General features: G+C 40.7%; 1 protein-coding gene across 2 annotated transcripts in view; it reads right to left on the reverse strand.

Moving 5' to 3' along the window:
• The window catches only part of LOC135710547 (E3 ubiquitin-protein ligase AMFR-like), a 147,278-nt gene that overhangs the window by 55,293 nt on the left and 77,067 nt on the right, over positions 1-14,918 (reverse strand). For both annotated transcript variants that reach the window (XM_065233150.1, XM_065233149.1), the window contains exons 3-4: positions 6,584-6,676; positions 5,685-5,768 (exon numbers count right to left, since the gene is read on the reverse strand). In XM_065233150.1, coding sequence (XP_065089222.1) covers positions 5,685-5,768; positions 6,584-6,676 — 177 coding nt within the window. The remainder of the gene's footprint in view (positions 1-5,684; positions 5,769-6,583; positions 6,677-14,918) is intronic.

Raw genomic sequence — 14,918 nt, forward strand, 5'->3', positions numbered from 1 at the left:
AGTAACATTGCAAATTTTATAAAGCCTTAAAAGATTCTTCAAGACTATGATAAAACCAAAAGTGTTACTTGGGATGAGTATTTATGATATGATATGATTTCTCGGTGGAATTTGGGTTTTCCCGCATTTTTCTCGACAAATCCGAATTCCCGTTTTTTCCTAGATTTCCCGGTTTTCCCCGTTGGACACCCTGTTTTAAGCTGATTCCAGAACACAAAATTTATAAAAGGAAGACAATCTACAATTCAAGAATAAATTCGAAGGGGTCCATACCCTAGGTACATAGAAGAACCAGTTCTGTAGAATCTAGATCGTTGCAATCCATATACTCGTTGAGTTCTACATCAATTATGTTGACGATTCGTGCCACTGTGTTTTCCATCAGCGCCTGGAGCATCACTCTTATTTTCAATGCACTTTCTTCGATGAATTCACTAGGAGGGGCACATTTTTTTTTTCACAGCTCCGATCACATCGTAAGGTGAAAATCGTGAAGGTGATTCTCTATGTGTCATTTCATATTGAAATCTACTTAATCCAGTTGCATCGATAAGTGCACTAAAAGCTTCTTTTGCTGACATCATTCGCCGTTGATCAATTAATTTAGCCACTATTATTTTAGGGCTAATTTGATTTTGAATATATGCCCAATAGCTTTGACTATTCAGATCCTTTCGATTATAAGTGGTCTATCTTCCTAGTAAAATAAAGCTTCTTTGCGATCAACTGATTCATTACCTGATACGACGCTCTCCTCTTTCGCTCAAGTCCGAGAAAAGTTTTGAAGGTCGTCCACGTTTTGATTACTGGATGCCAAATGCTCCATTGAGCCACTTCTGAAGACAATATATAAATACTACTCAATTCGCTCTTTCGTGCGATTAGCTTCATGCCACTTGTTATTGTATTCAATGCCGATTTTATGGATTTTGGAGTGCAGTTTCGAACGCCTTTGGATACAGTTGTGTTTTAAGTTTGTTCTCTGTTTTGTGCGTGCATTCGCTTTCATAGTTTTCGGCTGCATTTGCCGGATTAGCCTCCCGGACGGTTATACTCGCTTTCCGAGAAGTTTTAGAATCGAGAAAGAAAACATGATTCATCATGTTTGCAAGCAACAGAAGATTTGACGCTATCTGCGTTGTTTGATCTTTTCCCCCGCACCAGAAATTTGTGGCATCGCGAGTGATAATTTTAATTTTAGTTTATTTACGCGGTGATGTTGGTTCACTCGCAACTATTTTTGAAAAAAATTAAGTGTTTTCGAACGGAGATTTTGAGTAAGCTGAAGGGTGCCTCGCTGGATACGCCCAAGACTGGACGGCCGGTTCCTGGGGAAAGCACTAGATGCGGCGCTCCTCCCAGATGACCATGACAATGCAGGAAGTATTACAACAAAGGTAATTGCTATTAGATATTTTTGCAAGCAGTGACAGATAGCGGACATGAAGAACCAGTGGAGGTGCCGGGCAAAGGTGTTTATCGCTGTTGTCTTTGTCGTAGGCGCCGTCGTAGTCGCTGTCGTAATCGCCGTCGTAGTCGTAGGCAGTACCGTTAGTATATTTAAAATGAACCACCAACCGCTGAAAATATGAATGATCGCGTATTTCTGTTCTTCATTACATACCAAGTGAAATTCGAGAACGTAATTTCATTTGAATAGCTTGTTTAACCAGGTCTTAAACAATCGTCACGTCGGTCATAGCTTGTTATGATTGCCTGAACTATGCGTAAAGAGAAAATCGAAACATCGAACGTCGCGTGAAAGTGGATCTTAATGAAGGCCTACGTACTCTTTCGTAGCTTTTAGTTTTAGGATTTCAAAGATCGTCGGTTGCTTACCGAGCAGAAAAATGCGGTCCCAGGTCCTTTCATATTAAAAATGTATGGTAAGATCGCTTGTTTATCGTGTATTTTGCAAGGTTGCAAAGACTCATTTCAGCTAAAATAATGTTTTTCGGAATAATAAAACCAAAAGATGGTATGATGGCATGTTTTACTTGTAACTTACAAGAAGAGGTTACAAAGTATGCGTTGGAAACATAAAACCTGTAAATTTTGCTTTCTATGAGTCACAATCAGCGATTTGCTGATCGCTGAGTGAGTGAGTGAGTGAGTGAGTTTGTGAAAAATCGCAGATTGTGACTCTCATGAAGTGAAATAAACAGGTTTAATATGTCAAACACATTCTTTGCAACCTCTTCTTGTATCCTACCAATTCAAAATTTGATCATGGCATCTAATTATTTCATAATTTAGAAAAACATTGTTTTAGCTTAAATGAGTCTATGCAACCTTGGTATTTTGTAAAACTTTTCGTTGTCGTCGGTGCCGGGTTTGAATAGTTATAAAAGCTTGAGTAACGCTATAATGTGATATGAGGGGCTTGGTGGCCTTAGAGCAACCGGTTTTGCTTACTGAGCAGAACATCATGAGTCTAATCTCAAGCCCATCCACATTCAAAATTCGTCAATCGTTTTATTTGTTAACATGACTACATAGTAATAACAGCAACTCGATGATTAAAAAGGAGCTCGTCTGCCTAGTGGCAAACGTTTTTGCTTACTGAGCAGAAGACCGTGGGTTCAATCCCAAGCTCCTTCGCGTTATATGATTGTTAGGACATCAATTCAGCTTATCGTTTACCAAAACGAACCCTGCTGCAAACCCAACCCTATTACCCAATATCCCAGTGATTCCTCGTGGAAGTGCAGAGGTGTTCTCGGCTTCCGTCAAAGCGAGTGTCACGTCAACACATTCCTACCCCTTTCTTTCTTGACCTGTGTTCGGGCGCGGCCGGCGCTGGTATAGCCTAATTTAAGATCACCAGTTTTTACACATTGAGGATGATTGCTAGTCCCAAGCATCGTCTATTGGTTCTCGGTGTAATTACAGCTGGTCTGGCAATAACAGAGTAGCAACCGTGGGCGGTCAATCATGCTCATGCTCATGCTCAATGCCGATTTTATGGATTTTGTCATCGAGCTGTTATATTTTTTACAAATGAATTCAATTACTCTTTGAACATTTTCACTATGTTTTAATTTCACGTCAAACAAATTAACAATGGGTCTGTTATTCATGGTTACACATGGTCTTAATCGTTAATAATGGCAATTAGATTACACAAAAATAATACCAACTATGGCTTTCAATTGACACTACATTAATTTAAATACAAGCTTGAAGCTTGTAAAGCTATAAGCTTGAATTAAACCCATGCGTACCATAATCGTCATAACTCAGGTACTTACATAAAAATGAAATATATGCGTAGCTACTACTGTAACATAGTTTAAAAATATGTTGACTTCTTTTGTGCAAACACTTTATTTAAAATTGGTCCTGAAATATAAAAAAAAAATATGTTTTCCAACAACATATTTTGATAGTACCAGCCAAATAAAATTCTAAAAGTCGCTAAGCAATCGATGAAAATTGCTGTCCGCCTGAGCCTGCTTGATCGATTTGAAATCTCCCATAGTGACCGAAAATTTTCAAATCGCTTTATTTTTCAATGGGGCAAGTTGGGGCAGGTAACTACTTCAGCACTTGTTAGGATACACTCCAAACATGGCCCGGAGCTAAAAATTAGTCAGGAAGTATGCGAGAATCGAATGTTCATTTAAATAATTTAATTTTTTTTTTTTTTTTTCAGTTTTCAATTGTTTTTATTTTCGAATAGCTTGTAACATCGTTTCTCAATCTATGGGTGGCGACCCTCAGATGAGTCGCGGAAATTCAGACAACATGGTCTTGTTTTTAATATTTCGAGCAAAATACATCATGTTAGGATAATCCTACAGTAACCTTGGTTTTAATTTGTTGCAATTAAATTGGCTTGAATTGCGAATTACCAATTCTCTTTTTTTTTTTTTTTTTTTCCTCGATTTGTTTTCCGTCGATCTTGTTTTCCGTGCTGAGCACCAATGCTACCGACGCCAGGAAGGCAGCTCCCACACCTGGACCCTTATCGACTCATCAACTCATGAACCGGGGACCAACGGCTTTACTTCCCTTCCGAAGGAAGGCGTGATCAGAGATGTTATGCCTCAGAACATCCCGGCGGCGCCGACTGGGATTGAACCCAGGCCTGCTGGGGTGTGAGGTAATCACGCTTACCACTACACCACCGGCGCCGCTTATTACCAATTCTCATGTGATTTAAGGTAACATGGATGTTTGCCCTACTTAGCTAGAAACTGGGACCGGTGGTTCCCAGAACATGACCAGATGTGGCCAGTAGAGTCATGTGCTCTGATTATTACTACCGTTGAACTATCATGCCATTTGATGTGTCACATGATGGGTTTTATTTATTTCAGGCCGCATAGTTTCAGATCCATTCCAGGCCAAATAGAAAAACAATTTTTTTGACTCGACCTTCTCCGATATGCATGAAACTTTAGATAATTGTATGTTATGGACTGATGTGAATGATATTTTCAAAAATTCAGCCATTTAGAATTTTGTAATTTTTTAAAAAATGGCGTCTTTTACATTTTTCAATAAATTGTAGCACGAAATCGTCACTTCTGAGACAAATTTATCCGGAAAAGAGAAGTGGTTTGGAAAAAATATACTCCATATTTCTTTTTTGAATAAAGAATCAAAAAAAGTAACGGTAATATTTCAAAGAGTTTTTTTTTAGTATTTATATATTTTTTAAATAATGCTCATAGAAACTTATGGAGTATTTTAATATCGTATCGATTGGCGTATTTGGATTTTAATTTCATCTACAAATGACAAAGTTACAAGCGTTCAAAACCTAACACTATTTCACCACACATGTTTTTTATTTACACCCCAGTATAATCGACAAAGACGTAGTTCTGCGTCAAAATACAAGATCCAACATGGCCGATTTTTTTGTAAAAATATGAATGATGCCCATAATACGCAATTATGGAAAGTTTCATGCAAAAGCTTTTCCGATTCGTCATTTGGCGTGGATCTGCTCTTCATGGAATTTACAAACCAGAACATGTTCCGGCCATACTTCTCCGGAACCAGATCACGATTCCAAAAATATTAAAAAAGTTCTGTGAGAACATAGTATCTTGTCCCACCCACATCTTTGAAGGTGGTTGCGCCTCTAGTTCTGACAATATCTGGGCACAAACATTTGATTTCTTTATGTCCTTCACACCATTATGGATTTTATTAGAGATTTGTGGTAGAAAAACTTCTAAAAAATTGCCAACTAGCAAAAGTTCGTTTTGAACACTCTTCCGAAAAAAATCATGTAATGGATGAGATATTTAAATTTTTCAACTAAGGTCGAACTTTTGCCCCACCTACTCTATATCTTAAACATCCATCTTGAAGATGAATGGGAAAGATTTGGAATTGCGGTTGTGTGAACTATTGGACTGACAAAATCGGGTAATTACTGTAAATTGATGCTTCTAACGCACACAAATGTACTGCAAATGCACTCCCACAAAAGTGAATGACTTGAAGAATGACCTAAAAACAATCTTGAACCGGTGTGCTGTTGATCTTTTTGCACCCCTGTCATTCTAACCCAGCCCCAACCACAGAACAATCGACAATCGCCGATATTAGGCACGCTTAAACTGATTGTATTATTCACTTCCGCCATTACAAAGCACACCACCACTCGTGATGATTATACGCACCGCACCAACCCAAGTTCGCCTTATCGCAGATCGCTTACTCACCTCGTGTAGATACTGCACGTTTACGACGCCAAACACGAAAATGAACTTGTAGAAGATAAAGTTCCAAAATTTGTCCTTCATGTGCTGTGGAGGAGGAGTAAGAAGGAAAAGAATAATGGTTAAAAAAGTAACACCAAAACAGGCAGTACAATAACTGCCAATTACTGATTAAAAAACCTTTTATCGATTTATTATGATTTAACGACGTTAAATGACTGCAGGGCTTGCAGGTAAAAACTACAACTAGAAAATCATTTGTTTTACAGCTGCAACAAAACAAAACTCGACGCTTCCGATCTGACAACCCTGAGGACAATATCCGCACTGCGCTCCGGCTGCTTCCGCGGAGTCTCGGATTTAGGCGACCCATCAAATTGACCTAAAAAGATTACCGGGTGTGTTCTCGTTTTTCCAGCACTCGCTCAGCAGCCATTTATCATTGATCAAACGAAGGAACGGACGAACGAATGAACGGACGCACTCCTTCAACCTGTTCCTCATCGCTGGTTCATGATGACTCAGCACCCGCCGCGGTCGAAATCATCACCCATCAAATGTCATTTGATGGATCGTAAATTTGGCGTTTGTTGGTACAAAAAACAACACACCTACAGCCACATACACACAGCTGCAATTTAGTTGTATTGAGCCTCGATAACATTTACAGCTGACTAGACGATCGCACAGCGAAGAATGTCCTTGACTGAGTTCAATGTCAGATCGGTTGTAGGCTTATGTTTTTTTTGGCGCGAGGCGATATATGTAGATCACTAAATTTTTTTAATAAATTAACTTGCGCTATCGTGATCGGACCTGTTGATCTCAATTTCCGAAAAATGGAATCACGTAAACAAACTGATTATTGATCTAGAAAAATATTTACTCCACTCGAAATTTACCTGTTGTTCGGAGATTCGCAATTCTCCGAAAACCACCTTCTGGATCGATTTTCCAAGCAGGATCAGACAGCAATAGGCCATGTTTATCAGTGTCTGTGAAGGGGGAAAAGAAAAAAGGAAACGAGAATGTTAGAATCATCGTTCAATATTTGTTAAGTGGCTAAATAAATATCTGACGTCAGTGAATTGATCGTTTTCGTGATTAGCATCAGTGGGAATGAGCAACAATGCATGCACTCATCTGGTGGTGGCAAATGATGAAGTGGAATGCGAATATACGCGGCACCGAAGTTGTCTGGCTGTGATTCATCAGTGGATCGCTATTTCTAGTACACATCAGGGTATATTTTTGAGGTAGGTCAAGGTTTGAAATCTGGTCTGTTTAGGTAGCGCAGTAGTGATTGCTCGTGGAAAAAATATAAGGTTAAGATCTAATTTTGGGCCTACTAAGAACAACCCTCACTTTATCTCTGTTTTTCGAGCGGATTTTTACACAAAATGAGTTCTTAATTTATTTACCTTTCCATAAGTACCGTAAGATTTTAGGAAGAGTCACAAATTGCTGAGATATTTTTTAAAGACTAACACTGCTTCTTGACTCGAAACCCAGGAAACGGATTCTAGTTCCGTCCTAACGCATTAAAAGAACATTGGAATCACTTTGGCCTACGGATGAAGTTAAAAACGGAATGGAAAAATTAATTCGGTCGAAGCGCTTCTTTTGTTTTTGATAAAAAAAAGGGTGTAAATATTCCTTCGGACCTAAAGACTTGGCCTTGTAGCTTTTGAACTAAAGTATCGTACCGAACATATAATTGACTCGCTAGCGCCGAAATCATAGATGTATGGAAACTAAGAAATGATTACCAACTTCGGTAAAACTTTGACCCTTATTTCAAAAGTTGTTTCACTAAATTTCAATTTCAAGACACTGTCAGCCAGTCTTGTTTAACTAATCTAGTCTTGATATTGTGATGAAATTTTCCTTGTTTTGAAGTTTTAAAACTAATGATTTTTACCGAACAGTTCAGCTGTTGAAAGTTCGGTAAAAATCAGCGAAGTCGGTAATCATTTCTAAGTGTGTGTGATGTTTTCTGCTCGATAGGCCAAAAATGGCCGATTAGGCCCAAGTATTTAGTTCTCTACCCTAGTTTTGCTCTATTCCTTTAAAGTATTCAAAACCGGTAGGTCTTGAACCGAAACTCTAATGTCATTCATTAACTCTAAGAGGAAACTATGTCTATATGGTAATATTGACCATGTGGTAGCTACTCCCTAACTGTAACAACTGCACAGAAGTTCAAAGCAGATAAGTCGACGTTGATAACTGGAGTTGAATCTTTCTCAACTATCTTAACAAGGTAAGGATGCAATTCAGAATTTCAATTTTTGTGGCATTCAACAAAAGAATTCATATAGAATCAGGAAAAGGTTGCATATTTTTTACACTCCGTTGAAAGGTTTTAAACCTATTGAATAAAAAGAAAAAGAAGGGCTTGCTCCTAATGTTAATAAATAACCTTGATTAATGTGTTACTGGTGACAAATGTCTTTTTTTCTATTCTTTTTTTGTTAATTGCTTTATTTGTACAGGCTCAATCGAATAAACTTTACAGAGCCAAGTTATCATTTTCGTTATACATTATAAATGTCTTAAATCTAAAATTAAGGGATTTGAACCGATTACTAGCGGTCTTCTCGAAGTTAGTGGATGACAATTGTAAACATGACAAACACATACACACACACACAATACAAACTTAACACAAATTTAATCAAACTACCAATCTATGGTTAATATTCTTAAAGAAAACATATATGAGCTGCATAAACTCCAGATCGCGTTTAGCCAAAATATCCCGAACTGGAACATTAGGTTGTCTACCTCGAGCTCGAAGGGAATCGTACAACTCGGATCTGACTCCACGGTGCTCAGCACATGACCAAATAATGTGATCTGCGTCCTGGTAACCTTGGCAACATTCACAGAGATTGCTGTCCCCCAGCCCAACACGGAATCGAGCAATGAGATGGGACCCATGCAAAGGTGATGACAAATGATCTTAAAGATAAAGCTCTCGTATTTTCATGAGAAAATAAGAGGAGTGCTTTACCGGCGAGCGAATAGCCTCGACAGAACTGAGACTATCCGTAAAAATAAAGTAGTGATCTGGTGAAAGTGGCAAATGCCTTTCTCGTATAATATTAAATAGCCCATATCTATGCTAAATTGATACAGCTTCCCGAGGATATCCAAAGTAAAGGAGTCTGGCCATTAGGCCGAACGTCGTTTGGCCGAATGGGTAATTTGAACGGATGCCGTTTGGCCGAATACTTGAGAAGGATTGCATCAATTTCCAAACAATACTAGATTCCAGTAAACAGCTTTTTCACACTGAAAATATATAATCGTTAATTCTATTAAACTCGTTTCGTAAAAATGGGTTTCATAGATAACAACATAATTTTCGTAAATTTTACGAAACATTCATGCTGCCTGGCATCTGGCACAATGCTGCCTTATTCGTATAGGGGAAACGCTCCTATAGTTGCGGTACGTTAGAAGCGTTAGGTTCCTATAGTTGTGTATGGAGACTCCGTACACAACTATAGGAACCTAACGCTTCTAACGTACCGCAACTATAGGAGCGTTTCCCCTAATACACAAACTGAATTTCGTGCATACCAGCAAATGCTTTTCTTGTCTTCTAAACTGCCCATTCACATTTGTGTTGCTCCCGTTGCTGATGGCTGTGGTGTGATGAGTTGTGTGTGAAAGAAAGGTTTCTACTGTTGTCGTTCCAGATATCCGCTCATATTTTTTGTTGCTGCGAGTGATGCTAATAAGAATGCTGGTGGGTATGAGATAGATGATTTTACAGCCATTCAGGAAGGTGGAACCACCGAGCTGATGTTGAAGGTGGGTTTATGAAAGACGGACTATACATCCGGCTCTGGATTGAAATGGTTGACTGTCTTCTAGGTAAAGTCCTCGTCGATAATGGGGAGGGCTAAATTTATTAACGCCTTCGTACATTCAACGATAAACAGAAATACAGTCCACATCGTTGCGGACCTATTTGCTTTTTACTGAAGGGAGTGTTACCGCTACCTAAAACTTCAACAAATTTAAACAACACTTCTAAGTGCTAAATTTTACCTGCAAGTTGTCTATCTTGTTCGAATCTTATTCCTCTGAGATGCTTTTTTGGACCCTACCCGAGGAAATCCTGGTATTGACCCTACCCGAGCTAATCCTAATCGATATCCAGATTTGGGCAATTCCTCAACGATCCTTCGGCTTCTTATAGTAATCTACTTGAAAGTCGATTTGGAGAACTTCTACCAACATGATAGAGAAGTTCTGAAGAGGATAGATTGATAGCTCCGCTAGAGTACGGCAGTGTGAAAATTGAACAGAAGTTGAAATTGAGCGCACACTCCTTTACCTAGATCATACATTGATGGACGAAAGGGATTAGAAATATTTCCCCAAATCTACAGGCAAAAAACTTGCTCCTATACTGTCTGCGGCAATGGAATAGTTCTAGCGACGTTTATCACCACCTAATAAATTATCGCACTAAAGGTTCATGTTGATATAAGTGTAGCATTTTCTCCCAACTCTGAAAGTCGTAAACTTCACGAACGAACACACTTCGATTGAATGTGATTTGGAGAAACATTATTCTGCTGCCATAACGCCTAAACGCAAAAGAAAAGGGCGATCTCTTGATCCCCCTTCTGATGACATTTATTTGAGCAATCAATTTTATATGCTCACGGATGATGAGAATGATCCATCATTCAGGCAAAATTCCATTAAACATTCCCGGCTTAATGCCAAAAAGGAAAAGGTCCCCCCTGTTGTGATAACAACTCCCGATTTCCATGCTCTTCACACGGAACTTTTGAACATCGTTAAATTGAAGTTTTAACTTCAAATTGGCCGTCGGGGTGAATGTCGTGTATTGGCTGAAACCTTGGACGAATTCAAACGTCTTCTCAAGTATTATAATAAGAAGCAACACACATTTTTCACTTATGACACCAAAACTGAACGTCTGTTCAAGGTTGTCTTGAAAGGTCGACCCAGTGGTGATTCCCTGGATCAGACCAAAGATGCATTGACAAAATTACTTGCAGTTGGAATGCTCGCATCAATTAAAGATAATGAAGACGAGCTCTTTAACTTTTTGAGAGTCAATAACGTGCATATCGCTGTTATAACTGAAACGTTCCTCAAACCTGACCATAAGGATAAAAGAGACGCAAATCATTTCAATTATTGAAATGATCGTCTTGATGGAGCCGGTGATGACGTTGCTATCATTGTTCATAGCAGGGCGTCACAATATCAGCTTCAATCGACCAAATCGATGCGACGAAGAGACTGCTGGCTTTCTTTTTCTGTTAAAGTCGAACAGCTTCGCAGCATTCTAGAACCTCAGTCGGCGTGCACAAACAAATGTTCAATCGCTTGTCTCTCTTTCTCCCGTCGCTCCATTGGTCTTTCTTTCAAGCTTCGGTGAAACGGATGAGCGAAATAGCGGTCGACTTTGATAGTTTTCTCTTTCATGAAACACATCAACAGAGGTTTCATGACGTATATGACGGAAAATGAAATAACAAATTTAAAGCATTTCTCACGTGAAAACACTTGAAGATTACACGTAATATTTTTAATTTATCTTCCATCCACATATTCATTTAAAAAAAATGATAGAAAACGGGACATAACGCATTTTAAACAAATTGAAAGAGCGGTGATAGAGTGTTCGTGAGAGAGGATTGAAAGCCATAATGAAGTTTCGTTTAACTAGAAAATCGACGTTAGTTACATTTTACATTGAAAGCCATGAGCAAAGCAACGACGAGAAGTTCCATAGCCAGCCTTTCCTTCTAAGCGTCCTGCTTTTTTATTTTCGTTTCTTGCTGATAGTCTAGCTAGGCGTTATAGAAATGAAGCGTCGAACACGTATGTATGAGAGAAACAAAACACGAGTTCATTTTAGAGCTTCGAAAATGTAGAGCCCTGGTTCATAGACGTCATCAAACATCAAATTTGAAACCAAAGTGTTTGAAACTTTGGGAGTTTCGGTCGAGACAAAATTTGGACCACTTACGTTTATAGCTGCCTTTTTGCTCTCAAGGGTTTCCTTCAGAAACTTACTTGTCTTAGGTCTAAATTCTTCATTATTGGTGATGTTTCATGATTGTTCTGCAGATTATTACACTATTCACTATCCAAACAGCCCAAGATGCTTTCTTCAGCAAGAAATCCCTCAACTATGGATTTTGTCTGAACTGATTCATGTCAACTTTTAAGCCAATTGGTTACCCATGCTGATGCTGCTCACCTTCCAGTAACTATTGAAATACCCCTAGAAATAATTTCTAATCCCAACAGTTCTACTTTCAAATATCGAACATTTATGGAATATAACTTTGATAACTTTGACTCCGGATGACGCTGGAGTTGCCCAGGACTACGCGCAGCAGCTACCACTACCCACGGACGAGCAGCTTGGCGCAGCTTCTCTTGAAGATGGCTGGGGGGACTAGCGGCACTAGGTACTGCAATCCCGGACCGAAGAAATGACTGGTTTGACGGCGAATGCAAACTGTTAGTAGAGGAGAAGAATGCAGCACGGGCGAGAATGCTGCAACACCGCACGAGATTGAATATGGAGCGATACAGACAAGCACGGAACAGACAAAACTCGGTTTTCCTAAGGAAGAGGCGTCAGCAGGAAGACCGAGATCGCGAGGCGATGAAAAATCTGTACCGCGTAAACGACACACGGAAGTTCTACGAGAAGCTAAATAGTTCGCGCAAAGGCTACATGCCGCAAGCCGATATGTGCAAGGACTTGGACGGTAACCTTCTCACGAACGAGTGTGACGTGATTGAGAGGTGGAAGCAGTACTATGACGAGCACCTCAACGGTGATTCAGCAGAAAACGAAGGTGGCACGGCAACAGACCTTGGAGCACGCGCAGAAGACGACAGGCTACCGGCCCCTGATCTTCAAGAAGTTGAGGAGGAGATCGGTCGGCTGAAGAACAACAAAGCAACTGGTGTAGATCAACTATCAAGTGAGCTATTGAAATACGGTGGTTAAGCACTGGCTAGAGCGCTGCACTGGGTAATTGCCAAGATTTGGGAGGAGGAGATATTACCGGAGGAGTGGATGGAAGGTGTCGTATGCCCAATCTACAAAAAGGGCGACAAGTTGGATTGCTGCAACTACCGCGCGATCATACTGCTGAGCGCCGCCTACAAGGTACTCTCCCAAATTCTATGCCGCCGTCTGTCACCATATGCAAGAGAGTTCGTGGGACAATACCAGGCGGGATTCATGGGTGCCCGCGCTACCACGGACCAAATTTTCGCGATTCGGCAGGTTCTGCAGAAATGCCGCGAATACAACGTGCCCACACATCATTTGTTCATCGATTTCAAATCCGCATACGACACAATCGATCGAGATCAGCTATGGCAGATTATGCACGAGTACGGACTTCCGGATAAACTGACGCGATTGGTCAAGGCGACGATGGATCGAGTGCTGTGCGTTGTTCGAGTATCGGAGACACTCTCGAGTCCCTTTGAATCTCGAAGAGGGTTGCGGCAGGATGATGGACTTTCGTGTCTGCTGTTCAACATTGCGTTAGAAGGTGTGATCAGAAGAGCTGGGATAGACACGAGTGTCACGATATTCAGGAAGTCCATCCAGCTCCTTGGCTTCGCCGATGACATTGACATTAAGGCACGGAACTTTGAGATGATGGCGGAAACGTACATCAGACTGAAGGCTGAAGCTAGGCGGATTAAACTTGCCATCATCGCATCGAAGACAAAATACATGAAAGGAAGAGGTTCTAGGGAAGACAATGTTAGCCTCTCACCCCGAGTTCAGATTGACGATGACGAAATCGAGGTGGTCGATGAGTTTGGGCTCACTGGTGACCGCCGAAAATGATACCAGCAGAGAAATTCAAAGACGCATTATGGCAGGGAATCGTGCTTACTTTGGACTCCGGATCCCATTCAAAAAGACCTTCCAGATCCTCGGAGTACGTTTGGATCGGTGCTTAAGGTTTGGTGATTATTTGAATGGTATCAAGACCAAATGCAGCACACGCCTGAACATCCTAAGAACAGTCTCCAAGCCACACAAGTACAGCAACTGAGACATTCTACTCTGGGTGGCTAAAGCCACTGTGAACTGTCTAATATTTTACGATATCGAGCTATTCTGCATGGCCAGCGACTCCAGACTAGCCTCCACATACTACATGGCAACTCGGATCGTTGCTGGACTTCTATCACCACCCCCGCCTAATCAGCCTGCATCGAACTCGACACTCTACCCTTCCAATATCAAGTTGCGGAAAAGTAGGATTGTCAGCTACCTGGGGAAGACTTCCGGAAATTCTGAGTTCTTTCTCCTCTATGAGGGGAATTCTAGTCCTCAGGTCCCTCGCCCATCTGGAGCTCCCTTCGGTGTCAAGGGTCCACTGGATCGCAGGTAGGGGATGGGAGAAGATTCCAGGCAGGCAACAACTCTCGTGCTATTCACACCCTCGTCGCGGAAATGCTGGGAAACAAATATCGAGATTTTCACCACCAGAACACTGACGGCTCCAAGGCTGCGAGCAGGGTCAGCTTTGGGATTGCTCATCACACTTGCTGTTCTTTTCCCCTGGCTTCCTGACCAATGCTCGGTTCTCTCGGCGGAAACTGCCGCAATATTTTACGCTGCCAACTGCCGCTTTGAAATCTCCGATACCCAAACATCCGTGGATACAAGGCATTCAAAGGTTGCTGTATCTCAAGATACCGATGATACAGACGGATGATTTCTTCGGCAAAGTTGATCAGGGGGTCAAGGATTGTTGGATGATGGACAGAACAATTCGGAATTCTTCCGCTAGGCAGCGCTAGTGAGCATTCGAAGTGTATATGTTTGTGCTGCTGTATCTCAAGATCCTGAATATTTAGACGGATGATTTCTTCGGCAAAGTTGATCAGGAGGTCAAGGACTGTTGTATTATGGACAGAAAAATTCGGAATTCTTCCGCTAGGCGGCGCTAGTGAGCATTCGAAGTGTATATGTTTGTGCTGCTGTATCTCAAGATCCTGACTATTTAGACGGATGATTTCTTCGGCAAAGTTGATCATCGGGTCAAGGATTGTTGGATGATGGACAGAACAATTCGGAATTCCTCCACTAGGTGGCGCTAGTCATTATTGAAAGTGAATATATTTGTGCTGCTGTATCTCAAGATCCTGACTATTTAGACGGATGATTTCTTGGGCAAAGTTGAT

Source organism: Ochlerotatus camptorhynchus, unplaced genomic scaffold (assembly GCF_037179485.1).
Source record: "Ochlerotatus camptorhynchus isolate MF236.1 unplaced genomic scaffold, CSIRO-AGI_Acam_v1.1 ptg000391l, whole genome shotgun sequence".
Taxonomy (NCBI): Eukaryota; Metazoa; Arthropoda; class Insecta; order Diptera; family Culicidae; genus Ochlerotatus; species Ochlerotatus camptorhynchus.